The sequence below is a fragment of the Leptonychotes weddellii genome, chromosome 10 (assembly GCF_054177405.1).
Source record: "Leptonychotes weddellii isolate Sample4059 chromosome 10, ASM5417740v2, whole genome shotgun sequence".
Classification (NCBI taxonomy): Eukaryota; Metazoa; Chordata; class Mammalia; order Carnivora; family Phocidae; genus Leptonychotes; species Leptonychotes weddellii.
In genome coordinates, this window is record NC_138378.1 from 16397906 (window position 1) to 16412452 (window position 14547).

Below are 14547 nucleotides of genomic sequence, written 5' to 3' on the forward strand. Positions count from 1 at the left end.
GGTAACACAACTTGAGCAGACAAGGTGGAATTAAAGGTCACCAAGTAGACAAGAAGGGGAGAGGAGCATCAGGTAGAGGGAACGCCAGCACATGCAGGAGCCCATGTGTGGGTCAGTAGTGTGAAGGATTCTTTATTTTTTAAAGATTTTATTTATTTATTTGACAGAAACAAAGCGAGAGAGGGAACACAAGCAGGGGGGAGTGGGAGAGGGAGAAGCAGGCTTCCTGTAGAGCAGGGAGCCGGATGCAGGGCTCGATCCCAGGACCCTGGGATCACGACCTGAGCCGAAGGCAGACACCCAACGACTGAGCCACCCAGGTGCCCCTAGTGTGAAGGATTCTTACTCAAGTACCCCAGCATAGTAATACTCAGGTGGAAACGGATGGGAAGATACAGAGAATATGTTTTCCTTTCAGAAACTGGTTTTCATTCTGTCATGCTTAACTGCACATACTTGTTTCTCTTTCGTCCAGGAAGTCCATGAAGACCCAGGGCAGGCCCGCCCGAACACCTCACACCCTGAAGGGCCAGTGGCTGCCACTTCGGCCCCCGAGCCAGCCCCAGCAGCCGGCAGCCAGGCGGAGAAAGCCATTCCCAGCAAGAGTCTGCTTGACTGGCTGAGGCAGCAGGCCGACTACTCCTTAGAGGTTCCCAGTTTTGGAGCAGTAAGTATTGTCCGTGCTACCTGACACTGCCATTTCCTTCCTGCTGACTTGCTGCTGTGTTTGCTAAGGAGCGTGCTCGGGGAGGCCAGGAAATTTGACAGAGATCTGCATCAACGGAGAACATCATTTTCAAGTTTGGGTTTTTGTCTTTAAGTTTAAATTGTGATGAAGTTTTCTAGTAACAGAAATCACAGCCCATGTCAGAATGCGGTGCCAAGTTGTATAAAATCTTATGAGGGCAGGACTTTCCTAAGCTCAGCCCCCTTACCCCACCCCCCCCGAATTACCACACAAGATCCTAAGTGCACAGAGAAATCTTTAGTTTGCATAAACACTACCACTTCGGGCATGTGTTCTGTGTATTCTTTCCAAGTTAATACATTACCACTTTGTAAGGAAGGGTGTCTGTTCTTAGTTTGAGTTACACCTTTGCAACTCTTCCTTCAAGTCCTCTTACTGCCTTTGCCCGAGATCCTTCAGATTAGAAATCTGTAGAAGAGGGCTCCTCAGCACTGATGTCTCTTCTTGGTGTTTCTTTTCTCATGTGCTCACCTACCCCACCACCATCTTTGTCCTGGGTACATCAAACTAATAACATGTGGAGGTAGAGAGCTCAGAAGAAAAGGAGGAGAACGCATTCACAGATGCATACCCTCCAAAGAGAGACAAAGCCTGCCAGATAGGTAGCAGCAGAGAGAGAATCTGGGGAATGAGGAGGAGAAGAAGGCCAGGGAGTAAGCAATACACTGAGAGACCGCTGGGCCAGCTCCAGTCTGACCCAAGGGGCCCACACAACCTGTTCTCTAGCTTGCTGCAGGAATGCCATTGTTTAAAGAAAACCTAGGTCAGGGCCCAGTAGCACTGTCCTTCGTCAACCTAACCTGATGGGGTCCTGTACGGAGGGCCATTAATGAGAGAAGAGCAAAACTAGCTGAAAAGCACCACCCTCATCAGAAGAATCTGTGACAGGATGTTTTGTAATGTTGGTTTCCATTTGCCTCCTAGAATTTTTCAGACAAACCAAAGCAGAGGAGGCCACGCTGTAAGGAACCTGGAAAATTAGACGTCAACTCCCTGAGTGGGGAAGAGAGGGTTCCCGCTGTCGCCAAGGAGCCAGGACTAAGGGTAAGGAAGAGGGACATGTCCCAGTGAAGCCAAGCCTTGCAGACTCAGGGAAAGCTCCAGCTGGGAAGTGGGGAGCCAGACTATGTCTTCTCAGATGACAGAGGCCAGCACGGGAAGTTGATAAGGAGCATTAACTGGTACTGGGGCTTCTTGAGCAGCAGTAGGACTTCCCGTAGTCATTTGTTTTCAACCTTTACCACCAAAACTTTTGGTTTAAATTTGTACTTAAACCATTTCCAAAACCTGATATCCGCCGCCCACCCCCCATCCCATTACAGTGTAGAGAGTTCAGGGAAATATACCTGAACCCCTATCAGGAGTCTGTTTCTAGAGTTAACAAATGTCATTATTGGAAATTTCCATTTAAGACATTTCCTCCTAGTCCCATCCTCACTGGCAATGAAAAACAGCTGACTCCAAGCACCGCCCTTCTCCTCATATAGAATCCTGAGCCTGGAAGAGACTTCAAAAGACATCTGTGAAATAGTTGTAGTCCAACGCATCTGAGTTAATTATAGTTCACAGAGGAGGACAGATTTGGAATAGAAAAGTCATAACCTCTAGGGGGCAGTAATAACATTTCAACCTGAAAATGTGTCAGGCTTGGGCAAATTATAGGTAAATGTGCTTTTAACCTCCTAAAAGTGCGTCCTCCCCAAACAGGGAGCCTCTGAAGAGCCTCGTGGGCATCTGTTCTTCTCGGGTTGCCCCCCTAAATGCACAGGCTTTCCTGAATGCCTTCTCTTCGAGGCTCTGCCAGCTGCAGATTTCCTTGGGTGTGAATCCCCCTCTTAGTGGGACTGCCTGGATGTGATTTCTTTTTCAGCTCCAGAAGACCACCCACCCTAGTCATTTGCTCCTTTTGCAGAAGAAAGTTGTTAATGTTTTCAAGGAGTCTGTGACTGATGTTGTCACCTAGTGGATTGTTCTAGCAGCTCTGCAGACAAAACTGCTCTCCCTCATCCCCATCCCCCACCACAGCCACTCCAGGAATGGGGCCAGGACCCCATCCCAAGGTTGGCTGCTTGTTAGGAAGCTCATCACACTGGAAAAGCTGCCCTTTTGCCCCTCTCTTGCTTTATTGTCAGAGAGTGTCTCTGCCACCCCTTTTCCTAGACCCGCTTATGCTGTGCACACTGATGCAGCTGTAGTCCTTAGCCCGACTGACTTTCTCCAGCCCTCAGGCCGCCTCCCCACCTTCTCCCTGCGTTTCCGCACACGCTGTCACGTAAAAGTCATCCAGGAGAGATTCCGGTCCTTGCTTTGTTGTAGCCTCTGAGCTCTTGCTGTAGAGACATGTCAGAAAAACCACATGGTTTCCTCCTCCTTTCTACATGTCTAACAATTTCCCTCATGTTCTCTGGAAATTAATGTTCACTTTCCTATAGACGCTGATCCCTTGCCAGAAAACCCATTTCTAAGCTGTTCTTGCAAGCCAGCCTTTTACCAGAGATGCACTTTCCCTCCTTTGTTAAATAAACACAGTCCCTGCCTCGGAGGCCCTTGTCCTGCAGTAAGGCAAGATGAGGAAGCCCTTGTCCACCTGGTCCTCAGGGCTGCCCGGCCTCCCCGGTGGGGAAGAGCCAGCACGGCCCAGACCACAACACTCTGCTTGATTCCAGGAGGACCCGTCTCCCACAGCTCCTGCTGGGACAGGAGCCCTCTCGGGTATGCTCCGCTCGTTCTCCCATGGAGACACCCCCCCCACCCCGCTTCTGGAAACAGATTCAGATCAAGAAACCTCTTCCTTCCCTCAGCCCCTTCTGCTGCATGTGCTGTGGCTCAGCTGGGTGAGCTCCACGGGCTAGAGTGAGGCTGTGGGACTCAGCTTCCAGGACGGCCAGTACATAGTGGTCGCTCGTGAGATGTGTGTGGGCACGTGCACATGTGGATGGAAGTTACATTTGTTTCATAGATGTGTGTGTAGGTTTTTTGTTTCTTGTTGAGCCGTTGGACAGTAACTTGCAGAGATGACCTGTCACCCCTAAATACTTCAGTGTGTGCCTCCTAAGAATATTTTCCTACATAACTATTACCATTATCACACATGGGAATATTAACAATATTTAATATTTAGTCCACATTCAGATTTCCCCAGTTCCCAAAAATGTCTTTTTTTTTTTTTAAGATTTTATTCATTTATTTGAGAGAGTGAGCGAGTGACAGAGAGAGCTTGAGAAGAGGGGAGGAGCAGAGGGAGAAGCAGCTCCAAGCCTGACATGGGGCTCAATCCTGGGACTCCAGGATCATGACCCAAGCCAAAGGCAGATGCTCAACGGACTGAGCCACTCAGGCACCCCCGAAAAAATGTCTTTTAGAAAAGCTAGTTTTTGTTTTATTTTGTGTTTAGGAATTTTGACTTCATTACCACACACACCTCCTCCTTTGGTTGTTAGGTCTCTCTTCACTCAGTGAATGTTTGTTGGCTAAATCTCCTAGCCTTCCTGGGAAGAGTAGGGAAGTTTTGGTCAGCACCTTCTTCTCTACCTCTATCCAGGAGTTAAGTTTGAGAGCTGGAATCCATAGGCTTTGGAATAAATGCTACCCTGTGTTGGTGAAGATGTCTTCTTGAGTTGGAATGCCCATGTAATCATGTGGAAAAGCAGATTTGCCTCCAGTGTTGCTTAACATCTGACTCTCCTTTTCCTTGCTCTCCTTGCCCTCTCCCCAGGCTTCCCCTGGAAGAGGAAGCAGGTTTGCTCTCAGGGTATAATTACCAGGAGGGAGAGCTGCCAAATCCCAACTTGGCCGCTGTGTGTGGTCGCTGAGCTGCTGGGAGGGGCACCTGATGGGGTGGGCAGCAGCTGAGCGGCTAGAGGGACTCTTGCTCCCACAGGAAGTGGTAAGATCCGACTTCCTCTGCCAGCACCCCTCTTGGTGTTGCTGTAGATGAGGAGCTATTCCCTTTACCCCCGAGACCTTTCCGCTGCTGCTCTTCCAATCTGAATGCCTCCTTGGCAGGTTCCCGGTTCTGAGAGGGCTCAGCACTCTACATCAGAGGCTCACAATAAGGGCAGGAAAGGGATGCTTCTGGACGTCCTGATACCTGAGGAGTATTGTCAAAGATTCCTGCGGGATGCAGGCTGGTCTTGATGAGCAGTCTAGCCCTAGATGCCCTGATGAACTCAAAGTATGTTAAAGAACATCTGATTTATAGCAAGATGTTTGAAAAGAAGATAGAGGCATTGTTCATCAAGCCCTGGGTTTGCTTCCCAACAGAAAGACTTCTAAACACACCCTCCCCACTGGAGAGTTATGAAGGAACTTTGTGGGTATAAAGGAAAAAGACACACCCTGGCACCTTTCCCTGGCTCTTGGCTGTGGGTGGGCTACAGGGAAGAGGTGTTGGAAAAGCCCAGTGGTCCTGTTGGGGCTCCCCTGGCTGGGGCCTTGGGCTGAGGTGGTGCGCATCAGAAGTTCTGCTTTTAATCTGGCCCCAGTCCATCAAGCCCTACTCTCTCTTCAGAAATAGGAACCAGGCAGGAAGTTCTCCCGAAGTGATCATCCCCAGAGCCAGAGTGAGCGGCTGTCCCGCGAAGAGCAGGCGCCATCCCATGTGGTGTGGTGTGACACAGCGTCTGCTCTTCCCTGCGCAGCTGTGCCCCGGGGCAGATCCCTCCTTCTCTCACTTTGTGAGAAAGAATGGGCACAAAACATGACAGAATCACATGTCCCCCCAGTCTGCTATTCTAAACCAAGGCTTTTTGAGAAGAGTTTTCTTAGAGTCGACCATCATAAAGCTTTTTGCCCATGATCTGGTTTTTCTTGAATATTCTTCAGAACATTGAAGGACAGATAGAGAGCTTCAAAAATGACATAATTCTTGGGGACTTGGGAACATTCAAATACTCGTTTTTCACGTGTCTACAAATCTTTAAATTCTTTATAAAATGGCTGTGATGGTTGTACTGACTCCATGGGGTTGGTGGGATCGCTAATTGAGATAATGCATATGGAGCCCTTGGCATCTGCCTGACCCAGGGTAAAAGCACCTTGAGTGGTGCTGTCGTTGCTGCTGCTGCTGTTCCTTTCCCCACCCCTGCTCTGTGATGGCCACCGGTCGCCAGTTTCCCATACTGCCCAGGCTGCCACGAGCATGGGCCCCATGCTTCCCTTCCCAGCTGCCACCCCACGTGTGCTCACAGAGAGCCTGAACCCATGTTACCCACCAGCCCCATCCTACCGCTGCCCCTTTGAGCAGAGATGTGTTGGATTCTAGGGTTTAGACTTCTTTAACAGGAAGAAGAGAGGCCGTGAGCTGAATGGAGATGCCAGAGCTCCTGGATTAAAGTCCAAAGTGGGAGTACTTAGGAAGGGTGTGAAGAGCCAACTCTTACCTGTTCTCAGGCTTGGCTGCCAGTCTCAGCCCTTAAGTATCTGTGGACTCCCTGACTTCCTGTCTCCTTTAGCACTCCGGCCCTAATAAAAGTGTTTTTCTGGCCCTTCGGCAGTCTCTTGGTGTGACCTGCACCTGCCTTCTGGCTCCAAGTATGCTCCGTTAAGGACTGCAGCTGGGTCCCTGCGTCTGAGCCTCCGAGTAAGCTGGTGGAGTCTCAGCTGTGTCTTGCCACATCCCCGCTCCCTGCTCCAGACTTGCAGGGAGGGAAGGCGTTGATACAAACGGAGAATCCTGAAAAGGCAGCAGACGCAGCTGTAGAGAAGCATGGGCTCCAGCGTCAGCAGCGCCGGCAGCCTCACTGCTGGGCCCTCCCAGCTCCTGCTTCTGTGCAGGGGCCCGTCCCCGTTTCCACATTCCAGCCCCGATGGGGACGTGCATCCCCAGTGCAAACCCAGGGTTATGGATCCCCCGTGGCCACTCTGAACATCTTGGGCCTCACCATTGCTGTGATCAAAGGGAAGGTGGTAGAATTAACACCAGCTTTGTAACAGGAACAGTGAGGAGGAGGAGAGAGGACTTCAGGGGTCCACAGGGAAGGGCTTTTTCTTTATGGTCCTCTGTACAAAGAAGACCGAGAGTGCACAACAGCAGTGTTAGGACAGTGCGCCTCGGACGCCGTGGACACACACCTCCTTGATGAGCCGAATGACAGCAGGGCGGAGTGGAGGCCGCGGAAAGGAGAGGGGGCGGGGCTTTCGGGCACGGTCCCTAGAGAAGTCACGCCCTTTCTCTGGGGAAAACATTTGATAGATTATTCATGCCATTTTGGAAGCAGATTCAGAGTTAGAGACATTGTGATTGCAGCGGTGGTTTCATTCTCTCCCCGCAAGCAGGCGGTAAGCTCTGGCGGAGCAGGCTCTCCAGCTTGTGCTGGTGCATCCTCGTGGCCCCGCAGGGCTCCTGAGCCACAGGCACCAGGGAAGGAGCGAGTAGGCTGCAGCAAGCCCACTGCCAGGCTGGCGCACTCCCTCCGCCCCGCGGCCTGCGGCTCACTGATGCCGGGGAAGCGGCAGGCTCCCGGACTCTAGCGAGCCGTCCAAGGAAGCGGGGGGGGGGGGGGGGGTGCAGTATGCGCATGCGCAATGCCGGTGAGCCGCGTGCCAGCCTGGCCGTGTGCCCCAGGCACGGTCACAGTTCAGACCGCGTGGCGCTTAGCCCTGGAGGTCTTAGCCCTGTTGGGCCCTCCCACCTCCTGCTTCTGTGCAGGGGCCCATCCCTGGGAAAGGGACAGGCGGGAAAACGGGCCCAACACAGCCCTCTGATGAGAGCAAAGCTAGGTGATCTCCCTTAAGGGAACCCAGCACGTCACTTACTGTGATGCATTTCCCCAGCACCATTCAGGAGTGCCCTTGTGCCCTCGGCGCGCAGTAGACACCCTGTTCGGTGTCTGAGTGGTTGTCCTCCAGGAGCTTAGGACCCAGAGGGAGTGGGGTGCGCACAGTTACCAACCTCCCTTTGGGGAGCGCTTCTTCCCGTGGACCGGGTAAGGTCTTGCACACTTCGTTTTCGGTAACTGGCAGATAGGTGTCATGTCCTTTCCAACCAGAGCTCTGAGAGGCTAACTGATGGGGCCCAAGTCCCATAGCTAGTTATGGGGTCAGGACCAAGATTCAGGTCCCACTGCTGCAAAGCCCTGTCTCCCAGCTTCTGTTGAAAACCTTCCCATGTCTTGAGGAAGATGAATGCTCGGTTTGGTCAAGGGTGCACAGCCACAAGTCTCAACTAAGACGTGGGTGTCCTTAGCGGGGCTCTAGCTCCCAGAGCTCTGACAAGTTTCTCCAGGACGATGCCGCCTGCATGTGGTGGTTGGTGGCTCTTGGCCTCTGAGAGAGTGACTTCAGACGGTCAGGTGAGAGCCGGCAAGGCAGGTAGGCAGGGGGCCCCCACTCGGGACCTTTGTGTGGCCGGGACAGGACAGGCCAGTGCAGAAGCCTGGTCTTCCTCCCCAGCCCATCACCCGCCATCCAGTAACCTTCAGCCTTTTCTGTTTCTTTGGCCTTTTTCAGGGGTTTCTCCCAGAAAACAAGTTCAATCACACCCTGGCCGAGCCTGTTCTTCGAGATGCGGGCCCCCGCAGAAGGGGGCGGCGGCCTCGGAGCGAGCTCCTGAAAGCTCCTGCCCTCGCGGCGGACTCTCCCTCGGGGATGGGGCCATTGTTCATGAATGGACTGATCGCTGGGATGGACCTGGTAGGGCTCCAGAACATGAGAAACATGCCAGGCATCCCCCTCACGGGCCTGGTGGGGCTGCCGGCGGGCTTTGCTGCCGTGCCCGCAGGGGAAGAGTCCAGAAGCACCCTGAGCATGCTGCCCATGGTGCTGCCAGGAATGGCTGCGGTGCCCCAGATGTTTGGCCTCGGGGGCCTCCTCAACGCGCCCATGGCGACCGCCTGCACCTCCACCGCTCCAGCGCCTCTGTCAAGCACAACAAAAAGTGGTCCATCGGCGCCCGAAAAGACTGTAGAGGACAAGCCAAGTAGCCATGATGTAAAGTCGGACACATTGGCTGAAGACAAGCCTGGTCCTGGTCCATTTTCTGATCAGTCCGAACCTGCAATAACCACCAGTAGTCCTGTGGCTTTTAACCCATTTCTCATCCCAGGAGTGTCTCCTGGACTCATTTACCCATCCATGTTTCTCTCCCCTGGCATGGGCATGGCTCTGCCCGCAGTGCAGCAGGCCAGACACTCGGAAGTTACAGGTCTGGAGAGCCAGAAGAGGAAGAAGAAGAAAACAAAAGGGGACAGCCTGAACCCCAACCCCGAGCCCGCTCCCAGGTCCGAAAAGGAGCCAGGCAGCGATCAGAACTGCCCCGAATCCAGGACCCCCGGGCCCCTAGACAGAGAACATGCAGCCCAGACCAGGGAAGGGGGCCTCAAAGACTCTAACAGTGACACCAATTAGAACTTTTTCATTTAAGAAATGATTGTGACTTGTAAGTTTCTTATCCCATAAAGGTTTGTTACTTCCTCACTTCACCTTCATAAGAACCTGTGTTTCCATAAGTAATATTACCTACCTAATTTTCTGAGAACTGTGGTCACAGATGTTAATAGTCGCAGGGTCTTGCCACTTTGTTAGCTGAGTGTCGTCGACCCAGTGTAGGAGGCACCAAATGCTCATTCTGTTACCCAGTGGTTCATTCCAGCAGCCGTAGCTGATACAGCACTTGGTGACATGCCCCGCCCCCACTTCTCCAAGTTTCCCCCTTATTTGAGGAGGGACAATGGCAAAAGAAAGCTGTCTAGGGATTTACCATTAAAGGGCCGAAGAACAGAGACCATGAGGAGCTCTTTTTTTCCATGAGCTGTGTTGAATGGGAAGCATGTAATGGGGAAACCAAAAAGCACAGAAAAAGGAAGTGCTGGTGCATATTTTTTAGTTCAAATATTTCCCTATTTTATCATGATGACTAAATGAATAGTATAGACAGAAGTATATAACTAATGGTTGAAAATGCATATATATTCATTTCTTTATAAAACAAAACCTTACTGGTAGTAACAGGACATCCCCCCTCATGGTTTTTCAGACACGTGCAGCAAGAAGAAATACTGACTAGGCATTATTTTATACATGTGTGTGCTCTCTCCCCCAAGTTAAAGGATCACTCTCAGTATGAAAAAGCTTTACACACCCGGATTTCCTGCCGGCAGTGGGGGCGGGCGAGGGGCTCGCCCTCCATGGGGCCGCACGCTGCTCATAAGCACACGGCTGCCATCTGCTCACCTCGTTCTCAAGAATCTCTCCGGCCGCTACCAGGGCCCTAACGGGTTTTTACCTTGTGCTTCCCTTCACCAAGAATAAGGCTCTTTCTGGAGCCTGGGAGAGTCTCGTCACTCAACACTTTTACACCTTGCTAGTCCCTTCGTCAGAATTATTTGAGGTTGTCAGAACATGTGTGCGCCACCTTTTATAAAACGACTGTGAACGTTTGTTTCTCCTCTCCGTTTTTTTCTCTCTTCGGTTTCCATTTTGCAGTTGGACCCAGATTCCAAATCACGTTAGCCGAGACGGTTGCAAGTTAACATCATTTTCCCTTCTTCCTCACTCGGGAAGCCCCTGCCTGAGGGGCCCTCATCCCACTTTCTGTCCCTTCCCACTTGTGTTCCATCCCTCCAGAGGGTCTTATTCTTTATCGACAGTTCACACTCTGAGACTTGAATTAAGTTCATGGTTCAGGACTCTGGGGGCACAGGGCTGTGCAGGACCGTTGGAAATGTTGGAAGTGTTACTAGTACCAGTTTCACTTTGTATTGTCACAATTTACTGTATTTTTTACTTTTTCTGTTACAGTTTTGCTAATTTATCAGAAGGTCCAAAAGTTTGACATAACTATTTCAGTTTGCATTATTTATTTATGATGCTTTTGTCATTGTCTTTTATACATTTGGGATTATAAATTATGTAAATGTTAAAATGAGCATCTCAAGGAAGTCTGTTAAATTGTGACCAGAAAAAAAAAAAAATCAGTCCAGATGTATTTTCAAACAGTGGAGTCCTGGCGTTATGAATCAGAGATAAAAATCAGAAATTCTGTAACTGATCGTATTAGTATGAAGAAAGAATCCAGTGATTGAGCAAATCCTATTTAATGACATCTTTGTAGCATAGATGGTCTATAATGCTGACAACAGATTTCTTAGAAATGCTGCTCTCTATTTAACTAACATTTTGTTCAGTTTTGCCTCCAGTGGAAGCAGAAAGGGTTTTTTCAGCTGTTAAATCCTAAAAATCAATATAATTTATTTATGTAAAAAAAAAAATCACTCAATCGATATATTTTTGAACCTTTTAAGTACTAATTTTCTTTTTATCAAGTAGAAAAAAATGTATTTGCCCTAAATCCTTAAAATACAAATGCTATAAAAATTCATGTATCTTGAAAGCCTTACTGCAAATGAGTATTATAGACATCCAGCAGAGTCTGGGTTTCCCTTTGTTGTCGTCGTCGTTGTTTTGTATGGAAAAGCTGCTTTCCCCAGGTTCCACTTAGAACCTCCAGTAGGTCACAGGGTTCAATATGGATTTGATTTAAAAACCCACCAGCATGCTAAATCCCTTGTTATATCTTACCGAACCTGTATGTTAACTCTCTGGGTGTTTAGGCTTATATTTGACTGCTATTGTGTCCCTGTTTGCAAAATGAAAATGACACTCTGTGGATTATTTGCTCTGTAAGGCATAAGTGCTTCTTATGATTATTTTGACGTTTCCAAGAGCAAAAGCCAAATTTAAACTCTCTTCAGCAAACTTGAGCCTTTTCATCTAAATTCCATGTCACTCACAGCCATAACTTTCCTTGGTCATTCTTCACCCCGTGTCTCACATAATAAATTGTCTGTGGTCTTGATCCTGGATTTAAAAAAAAAAAAACAATTTTAAAAGTCAAATTCAGTGGCACTTGGATGTCTCTTGCTGCCTGGGCCTTGTATGAATATATCCTATGCACACGGCTGTCCACGATCTTTCCGAGGTGCCCAGTTTGTTCTGGACACACTGTTGGGGGCTTGTTGTTTTTTTTTTTTTTTTTAAAGCTTTTATTTATTTGACAGAGAGCACAAGCAGAGGGAGAGAGAGGGAGAAGCAGGTTCCCTGCTGAGCAAGGAGCCCGATGTGGGACTCGATCCCAGGATCCTAGGATCATGACCTGGGCCGAAGGCAGCCGCTTAACCGACTGAGCCACCCAGGTGCCCCTGTTGGGGGCTTGTTAAATACTCATTCATGGGGATGGATTGACCGGATCTCTTAACCTACCAGAACACCCGGTTAAGACACATGCCACAGAAGGGAGCACAGCCAAGTACCTGCTTCCCAGCCTTGGGGCCTGAATGCTCACAGCTGATGTCTCAACTGCGCCACTTTATTAAACCCTTTTCTAGAAGCCCCCCCCTCCTCAAATCACACCTGGGACTTCGCGGTGGGGGAGGGGGGGCGGGTACCTCCGTGGGATCGGAACAGGCTCGAAAAAACAGGAATGCCTCGGTAACTGGAGTCCTTAAGGCTTGTTAAGGATTTGGTGGTCCTTAGCTTTGGGAAGCGTGACTTCTGGAGCCCCAGAAGGACTGTGAAGTTATCAGTGAGGCTGGCAGGAGACCCACCAGTTTCGCCCTTGTCGGGTCCCTAGATGGCAGCTGAATGGCGCAGAGGATCCCTGAGGCGTTGTTCGCTAAGACCTCAGAGTCCTCTGCTGCAGTGTTTCAAGTAAGGATGTACTACAGTCTTTCTAGACCTCCAGTCCAGATGTGCGGAGCCCTCATTCCGGGCAGAGTAATAATTTATGCAGAATGAGCAGTAAAGAGGCTTGGTTTCACTCTTGACCCCGGAGCCTGCCCCAGTAGATTCTGCCTCTGCGAGGGCAGAGGAATGCAGTTAGTTTAGTACGTCGGGCTGGTGTTGCGGTGTTTTGTGTGTATTTGCCGTAAGTGACCTCATTCGTCTTCAGAGCGTCTTGGTTGCTGAGTAGAGGGACGCTGGCATCCAGGCTGCCAAATGAAAGCCAACAGAAGGCTCCAAGGCTGTCTCGTCAATCACAGAGGACAGAGCTGGGGCTAGAGCCCTCGGTCCCACCAGCCTGAGGTTGAACAGGCCAGCCTTTGTGATGCCCATCTGGGACCCCCTCAACCTCGGAGACCAGATGTGACTGAGTGACACTCAGAAAAATGGGCACCGGGGAAAACGGAACAGTTTTGCCACACCCTCTGGAAAACTTTATGCTTGATTCATTTATAGCAAATTCCTTAAAATGGTTTCTTGCAAGAATTACTGTTCATTCGCCTGGTCTGGAAACCAGAGAAGGATCTCTTTCTTGGGTCAGAGTGGGGTTCACTGAGCCCAGTGACGAGCAGCTTGGTTCCAGACCATGGCTGCTCAGAACTCGGGCTCATGCTGCTCCTAGTGCAGATTCGGCGGGGTCTGTGGGGTGAGCTGGGAAGTAAAGGGAAAGGGGTGAACTAAGTACAGCCCCTGCGAGGGAGGTGTTCTGGGCGATCGGTTTGGACGTGACTGAAGCTGGGCCCTGTGGAGACTGTCCTGTTGTCAGTTCTGGCTCAGCCCTTGCCGGAGGATGAAGGGACCCCCAAAATGGAGAGAGGAGGCAAAGGGGAGAGAGATGTGGATGGAGATCACATCCCTACCTTCTCCAAGCCTGTTTCCTCATCTGTAGAGCAGGAAGAAGTTTAACTCGCACCTAAAGGGTTGTTGATGGGGTTGATGACAATGACCAACATCTAGTGCTGAAAACTAGGCTTGTACCTGAGTCGTGTGTCTTTGCTGATTTTGAGTAGCTGGTGAGGGGAGGAGCACCAGTCCCCTGGAAAAAGGGTAATCAAATCAAGGATGTAGTGGGGAAATCAAGGATAAGGAAGGTCTTGCTCCAAGCCCCCAGATCCTCCTGGATCTGTGGAGCCTCCTTGAGTACAGAGTTGCCAGATGGAGGGGGAAAAAAAGACACCCAGTTAATTTTAATTTGATACACTGATTTTCTTGGTATAAGTATATCCCATGCAGTATTTGGTATGTACTTACTAAAAACTTTTATCTGGAGTTTGAATTTAACCAGCCATCCTGTATTTTCTCCGATAACCTCCCTCAATGTAATAGTGCACATTTACTAGGCACTTTCTTGAGTTGGGGCTTATTCTAAGAGCTTTGTGGCCATATTCTCAACCCCTTCGACAATTCAAAAATCCCCAATTTACATATGAGAGCACTGAGGCCCAGAGAGGTGAAATATTCCAGTCACCCAGCCGGTACCTGGCAGAGCTGAGATTTGGGGACCCAGGAAGATTTCAGAGCCATTAGCTGAGCAGGGGATCGGGATCTAGTCTGAGGCTTGGAGCAAGCCACCCCTCTAAGGCAGCTTTGGGAAATAGGGTGAAAGGAATGATGAGCAGGGGAAGGGGCCATTCTGGTGCCAGCCACGCTGAGCCAGTTACCCCGGGGGAAGGGGTCTCCTTCCCATCCGGCTGCGCTAGCCTAGGGGTGTTCTTGGAGTCTCATTCTTAGCTCCGACTCACCTGCCCAGGTGAGAGGGGCCACATGAGAAGCAGCATCCAGTCTTAGAAAGAAGGGGCAGGGGGTGTGTAACTTCTCAGCTGGAAGGGCCAGAGGGTAGTCCGGGGCTGAGAGGAGGGGCAACTCACCAATGACAGCAACCCATCTCTAAAGGCTGGGGCCGAATGTCTGCTGCAAGGTTTGCATAAGCAGGACCAGAAATCCCAGCTGGGAGAGCTTTGATCCAGCTTGCTGGTGTGTAGTCTGCTCACCCCTCGCCTCAGGGTGTCCATGGATTGGCCACCACCACTGCCCTGGGTGCAGCAGGACCCGCCTGGGAAGGGGGAGGTGACACAGCGCCC

At 50.4% G+C, this 14547-nt stretch overlaps 1 protein-coding gene across 6 annotated transcripts in view; it reads left to right on the forward strand.

Moving 5' to 3' along the window:
* CHD6 (chromodomain helicase DNA binding protein 6) overlaps window positions 1-11543 on the forward strand; it is a 196162-nt gene extending 184619 nt beyond the window's left edge. For 5 of the 6 annotated variants that reach the window (XM_081832767.1, XM_081832770.1, XM_081832768.1 and 2 more), the window contains 3 exons: window positions 476-667; window positions 1673-1792; window positions 8198-11543. In XM_081832767.1, the coding sequence (XP_081688893.1) occupies window positions 476-667; window positions 1673-1792; window positions 8198-9094 (1209 nt within the window). In that variant the 3' untranslated portion in view covers window positions 9095-11543. The remainder of the gene's footprint in view (window positions 1-475; window positions 668-1672; window positions 1793-8197) is intronic. The other variant, XM_081832771.1, reaches the window with a different exon arrangement.
* Window positions 11544-14547: the final 3004 nt, after the last annotated feature.